Below are 6,974 nucleotides of genomic sequence, written 5' to 3'. Positions count from 1 at the left end.
TCGATTACTTATTCAGTTCTTCGAGCTAGCGTCGGTGGCTGACTCTAACACTCGGATTTCAGAAGCAGAAAGAGCTGCGCCGCCGCCGTTGCCGTTGCCATGGGTCGCATGCACAGCCGAGGGTACTGATTCATCTCTTCAATTTCGCTACCATCAATCTGTGTTTCGGTTTCGCGCTTATTTGTTATTATCGATTGAGTATCAATTTGAATTCCTCGCCTTGTGTTGCAGAAAGGGTATTTCCGCTTCAGCCCTTCCCTACAAGAGGACTCCTCCCTCCTGGCTCAAAATCACCTCTGAAGATGTAATTTTTTGATTTCTCTTTAATCGTTAAATACTTCATAATCACGATAGTCCGATGTTTATATAATTTTCTTTGTTGTTTTCTGAAGGTTGAGGAGAATATCTGCAAGTTTGCGAAGAAGGGTCTGACCCCGTCGCAGATCGGCGTGATTCTCCGTGACTCCCACGGCATTGCTCAGGTGAAGAGCGTCACCGGAAGCAAGATTCTCCGCATTCTCAAGGGTCATGGTATTATTCTGTTTACTTTTCTCAAATTTTCCGTTTTTTTTATAATTTCAGTTTTCTGGATTGTGGAATGGTTTCTGCTAGTTAATGTGTGAACTGAGCAAGCGCCTATATTATTAGGTTTTGAGACTTAATATCCAATTTTGATGTTTTCTGCTTATAAAAAGGAGTCTTTTTTATGATTTGACAGCCTTGATGATTGTTAAACAGAGGGATGCATTTATTATTTGTAATTATCCATTTTGTATGTAACTGTGAATTTGGTTTAAGTGATTAAACAATGTTTGTTAAATGTTAAACAGGGCTTGCACCCGAAATTCCTGAGGATTTGTACCACTTGATCAAGAAAGCAGTGGCTATCAGGAAGCATCTGGAGAGGAACAGGAAGGACAAGGACTCTAAGTTTAGGTTGATTTTGGTTGAGAGCAGGATTCACCGCCTTGCCCGTTACTACAAGAAGACAAAGAAGCTTCCGCCTGTCTGGAAATAGTAATTCTCTTGGTCCTATTTTGATGTGCATTTTGTTTAATACTTTCTGTGTTTATCTGCTCAAGATGCTTGAAAGTTGCTGGAACTATTAATCAAATTTTCATGTAGATTGTGGTTTAAATTCTATTTTTGAACCTCTAAAAATTGGTTAGAATCTGGCTTCATTCTATATTCATAGTAATTTTGGTACCCTACTAAATAAGAGTAGCTAGAATTTCTTGAAACGTTATTGGAGGGCTGCTTGAAGTATATTCCTAGTACCCTACATAATTTTAGTAGTTTCGCCCAATCTATGTTTTATACACTCTCTTTGGTTTTAGCATTAACTTTTCGTGATGATGTGCTAGTTAAATGCCTTACTAATTACTTGTTTGAGAGAAGTTCAGAACTTTTAAAATAGCTTGTTGAAAATTAATTTTCTGAATTTGCTATGAAGTCCTTTAGTTTGTTGAAGCTTTGTATTCAAACTATAAAAATGAATTGGAAATACTTTTTGTGAGTGATCAAGTGGAAAGGTCTGTTTTGACAAGTTTCTAGGTTGTTGAATGGAGACAAGTTATTAGATATCCTTTGAAGGATTTGTTTGGATTGGTTTTGATGTTGATTGCATTGCCAGAATGTGTTTTGGGCCAAGACCATTGGCAAACTTATAAATTTCCAAGTAGACACCTAATATTCCACATCCTCCAATCGTTTGATGTTTTAAATTAGCTTTTTCACTGCATATTGTTCTTGTTGCTAAATCCATGTTTCTTATATATGCCATAAATAGTTCGCAACTTTTTCATAAACTTTCTTGTTTTGCAGCGAATCAACCACCGCAAGCACTCTTGTGGCCTAGGCTTTGAATTGCAGAGAGCACAATTTGTGCCAATTTGTGGGCAAATTCTGAATTTTGGCATGGAACATATCTTTCAAGAATTTTGTTCTTTGATTAGACAATGTTTTTAGATATTGATGATCATTTTGGTTGATGATACAGTTTTGCTCTTTGATTTCTTTTAATCTTCTACTGGTTTTTAATTTTTGTTTGACATGTTGGTCTTCCAATTCATGAAGAAGCTTTATCTATTGATATTAATTTACATTATTCACCTAGGTAGCCAAGTGCCAACTTTTTAAATTCATTCTAAAAGTTTTCAATATTTTTCAGCATTTGAATCATACATTTCCAGTAGATAAGCTACATGTAGTATTCAAGAAATAATTAAATAATAAAAGCAGGATTATAATTATATACTGTAAAATTTATACAAATGGACTTTTGTTTGTTGCCTCTAGCATCCGATGTCTCAAATACTGCTTCCATCTTACTGTGGGTAAAAAAGTGCACATTTTAAGCAAGATATTTCCTTTCATGGTAAAAAAGTAACATAATTTATCTTTTATAATCTTTCGTATTTCTTTCAACTTACTGTACTCTCTTTTTATTTAAGGATATGTTTGATAGCCCAAGTTGGAAAGTCCAAGAGAAGAAATAAAATCAGAAAATAAATCAAATTATCAAGTAATGTATTTCTCGATTTATAACTTTTTAAAATTCAGCACATGTTTGATACACCACTAGAAGAATGAGATATCCCTTGTGTAGACATTATTGGCCTTAAGAGCATCCACAACGGTGGCGTCCGTCGCCACGGCGGTCCGCGCCATTGGCACGGACGCCACCCGCCGCCGCTGGCAAGGCGCTGCTCGATGCAGCTGACGTGGCACGCCCTAATTCGTCAACGGCATAGCCGTTGTGTTTAATTTTTTTTTTAAAAAAATCGGTTTTTAATTAAAAAAACCGATAAAAAAAATTCACTTCCTAAAAAAATTATATCCGTTTCAAACTGTTTTTCCCACTTTTTATTTTTATTTTAAAATTTTTTTACCCCAAAAATACACACTTTCATCTATAAATACCCTCAATTTCACTCCCAAAAATTCACATCAAACTACACAATTCTCATCATCATTCTCTCATCTCCATTCTCATCTTCAATCTATAAATACCCCCAATTTCACTCCCAAAAATTCACATCAAACTACACAATTCCCACCGCCGGATGCGTAGTCTTCCTCGGGTAATATTAGCCAATAATTGTGTAATTTTTAATTTTTAGGATTTTAATTATGTAATCTTTAATTTTTAGTATTTTAATTATGTAATTTTAATTTTTAGGATTTTAATTATGTAATTTTTAATTTTTAGGATTTTAATTATGTCTTTTTTATTTTATTTGTAATTTGTAATATTTATTGTGGTTTTTTAATGAATTTTAGTATTATGGAAATGTTTTTTGTGTAATTAAATTTTAAATTAATTGTGCTCGTCCTTGCGGAAGAGCACAGTTGTGGGTGTTGTGCTCTTGCCAGAGAGCAGGCAGAAAAAGTGGGGTCGGGCCCACAACCGTGCCGCTGGCAAGAGCACGGTTGTGGATGCTCTAATCTTCCAGAGAATAGGCTTGCACAAAAACAAGAGGCCAATTTTAGTGAGATAAGTTCGTGTAATTTAGAAATTGATGTCTAAAAATTGTGGTGCAGTGCTGCATCTGACCGAAATTCAGAGAGAAAAAGGGAAGAGAAGATGGAGTGGTGCTGCAAATCTGACCCAAAATCAAAATGAAAAACAGAAGAGTTGAAGGTTTGGTGCTGTAAATCTGACCGAAAAAAATTCACAAAGAGAAGAGATGATTGGTTTGGTGCTGTAAATCTGACGGAAATTCAAAAAGAAAAAAAGAGAAGAGAAGAGAGGATGGAGAGTGAAATTAGGTCAAAGAGGGCTAATTTTGGAAGCAATTTTGTTTCTTGATGCAATGGAAAACAAACCTCCGTTGAAGCAACGATAAGTTTCCAACGACAAGCTGGTATACACTCTTGGGCTTTTGCGGGCTTCTTAAAAAAATTGGAAGTGTGTCAAAGAATAGAAAAGATAAGGAAATGGGTCATTTTCTAGGCTTTACTGAGTTATCCTAAAAGAAATATATCACATATGATGGAATGGAGGAAGTATAACTTATGTTAGCCATCAAAGTAGACTTTATCTATTGGATTAGCTATGGGGATTAGGTAAAATGGAAAATCATTAAAGATAATGTAATCTAGTCACTTTAGACATCGGTTTCACGGACCAAAACTCTGACTGAATAAGATATAAGAATAAATATAGCCTATAATCACGAGCGGGAAAAATTCATGCATCCAGTTCATAAAATATTTGGTGAGAGGCAGGTCCTTAATTCCTAGTGACAAGGGTGACGGGTGTACATGTACCGTGTACCGGTGAAAACGGATGCTTAGCTTAGTTTGGTATTACATTTTCCTTCCACCCAATAGATCGGGGTTCGAGTCAGCACTAGTAAATGAGAAACCAAAATTGTGCCAGACCTTAATACTCCTTTATAGTGCTTCAGTGTCAACTGTTTTTGCCACCAAAACATACAAAAATAAGAAGAAACGAACAATGAAACGATAAAGAAGAAGCACTGATACCAAGATTCAGAAGCTAATCCCCTATTCACAGATTCATCAGCAAACACTTGAAATAGTCCATATAGCCCGAATGTCAAGATGTTTAACACACATTCAAGTCAAATTAAGCCAACTTAGACGAACTAGGACAACACGAGAGTTAAGTTATAAAGACAGACACAAACACACACACAGCTTCCTGCTTTCGAGACAAGGCCCAGCACAACCGGAATGTCAATCACCTGCAACCACAAATGCGGAGCGCACATCTCAGACAACCCATATGCAATCACATAGAATAGTTACGAAGAGAAGTTGCTTCATCCCAAATTCCAGTCACATATGGCACATGTCTACTATATGCTTTCACATCAACAGAACCAGAGATTAAATGAATCAAATATAGACCCAGTTGTCTCGAAGCAAGTAAAAACGGGTGACGATTATGTTAGGAAATAAGTTAATACAGAAACAACAATTCATGTCACAATTTCCATAGAGCAATGTTGCATAAGCATCCCCACAACAATTATGCCTTTTTAACATCTTTGGTCTTTCTTAACAAGACCAAGTGCTTTATCAACATTAATACATGGTTCTCCAACACTGCTACATACTGATAATGTGATTAATACGACTTAAAAATGACATTACTAATGTACTAAATGCTTATTGAGTATGAAAGTTCAATATCTACCCTATAAAAGTATCAAGGATATGCAAATGAAGGGCTGAATAAGCATCAAGTACGTGGCAAGTGATGCAAGCCGGTGAATTACTTTATTTTTTTGTACGGTTAGACAGCACAAAAAGATAGTTTCGCTTTGACCACTTTTCCCATTCGTGTAGTCAGTCTGGAACTAGGATTTCATTTAGGAAACGAGACACAGAGCATTTCACTTATATGTCTTTGAAGTTTGAAGTAAAACCACAAAAGTTACCTTTATGAAAGTTCATCTGCTCTTGCTTCATGATTTGCAAACAAAATAAACCACTATACAGTTTCTCTAACAGCCACAGCTGAGACACAAAATCAAAGAAACTAGGCCTAGAAATCCTGCTTCTCCTTTGCACTTCTCATTCTTATTTCTTAGATCCAGCCAAATGTCTGTATATCAATATATCTTAAGAAGTTCATTCAAATTCAGCACCTAATTAATGATTAAATGAAAATTGGGGGTTATGAGATAGCCTCATCACTCTCTATCCACTAACTTCTCTCATCAAATCCCTAAGTTCTCCTCAAATTAGAACCAAGTTCATAATTGTTTAGAATCGATTATACAGTCACCAATACTGAGATTCAAAAATGAATCATCATCTAAACCTTCAAAACACAATGCAATTTCCAGTACGATCAAGCTAGAAGAGCTGAATTAGTTTTCCACATGACATAAATAACAATGCAACAAAAGCAAAACAGAATTCAAAATTCAACAGAACTGGTGAAAAGTAAAACCTCAGTGGCCTCGAATATCGCCTCCTCACTTAGCTACCATGCGCGCAATGAAGTCCTCGTACCGGATCTTGCCATCGGATCCGATATCCACCTCGCGGATCCACTCGTCGAACTCCGCAGGCTCCAATTTCTCCCCGATGCTGGTCAGGATGTGCCTGAGATCCGAAACGACGACGCATCCGGTCCCGTCCTTGTCGATCACCTTGAATGCGTCGCGCAGCTGGCGATCGAACGGCTCCGGCTTCAAATGCTTCGACATGAGGCCGAGGAAGCGAGGGAAGTCGAACGGCGCGGAGAGCTTCTCTCGGCGATGATCGACTTCAGCTGCGCCTGCGTAGGGTTTCCGCCGAGCGACCGCATCAGGATTCCGAGCTCCGACGGGGCAATCTTGCCGTCGCCGTCGGTGTCGAACAGCGTGAAGGCCTCCTTCATTGAGGAAACCTGATCTTCGCTCAGATCTTTCCCCATAATCTGCGGATTTGACTGGTTTTTTGCTGCCTCTTTTACTAGATCTTCTCTTTTGGTAATATGCTCTAGCTGGAGAATGTCTGCGATTTCCAAAGTTTGAAATGCTGGGGTTGGAATGTTAATATATAAAAGTTTAAGGGGTGTTTAGCAATATTTATGGTGCACTGAAAATCTGAAATTTTATAAAAAAATGAAGGTAATCTGATCCGAATTATCCAAAAATACGCTATGAAATCCGTTAGGATTAAAAAAAAAATCCCAAAACCCGAATATTTGTGAATCCAATCCCAAAATCTAACCAACAGAATTTGTGTTGTTCAATCTCAGTCAAACATTTTTACAAATAGTTCATGTTCATTAGAATTGAGTCAATCTTTTGTTAAACACATTGGATGCAGTGTGACATATTGTTCTTCTTTTGATACATTTTTTAACAACCTTCCTACCCATTTTCTATTGGATTGTTCGCTGTAGACCCAAATGATGCCTAATAAATCAAGAAAACAATAGATTATATTTGTCAGAACTAGGCCCAAAAAAAGTTGTTTTGGACAAAGTATTGCCGCAGAAACATTAT

At 36.9% G+C, this 6,974-nt stretch overlaps 1 protein-coding gene and 1 pseudogene across 1 annotated transcript; one reads left to right on the top strand and one right to left on the bottom strand.

Moving 5' to 3' along the window:
• On the top strand, positions 1 to 2,051 carry LOC121791614 (40S ribosomal protein S13-like). The gene is made up of 5 exons (XM_042189486.1): positions 1 to 122; positions 232 to 304; positions 393 to 531; positions 831 to 1,017; positions 1,825 to 2,051. The coding sequence occupies exons 1-5, from the start codon at positions 100 to 102 to the stop codon at positions 1,856 to 1,858; spliced, it is 456 nt and encodes a 151-aa protein (XP_042045420.1). The 5' UTR covers positions 1 to 99; the 3' UTR covers positions 1,859 to 2,051.
• A 2,445-nt stretch (positions 2,052 to 4,496) lies between these two features.
• Positions 4,497 to 6,508, bottom strand: LOC121791615 (annotated as a pseudogene).
• Positions 6,509 to 6,974: the final 466 nt, after the last annotated feature.

The sequence above is a fragment of the Salvia splendens genome, unplaced genomic scaffold (genome assembly GCF_004379255.2).
Source record: "Salvia splendens isolate huo1 unplaced genomic scaffold, SspV2 ctg854, whole genome shotgun sequence".
Taxonomy (NCBI): domain Eukaryota; kingdom Viridiplantae; phylum Streptophyta; class Magnoliopsida; order Lamiales; family Lamiaceae; genus Salvia; species Salvia splendens.
The sequence above is the reverse complement of the archived record's forward strand: the minus strand, read 5'-3'. Positions and strand labels throughout refer to the sequence as shown.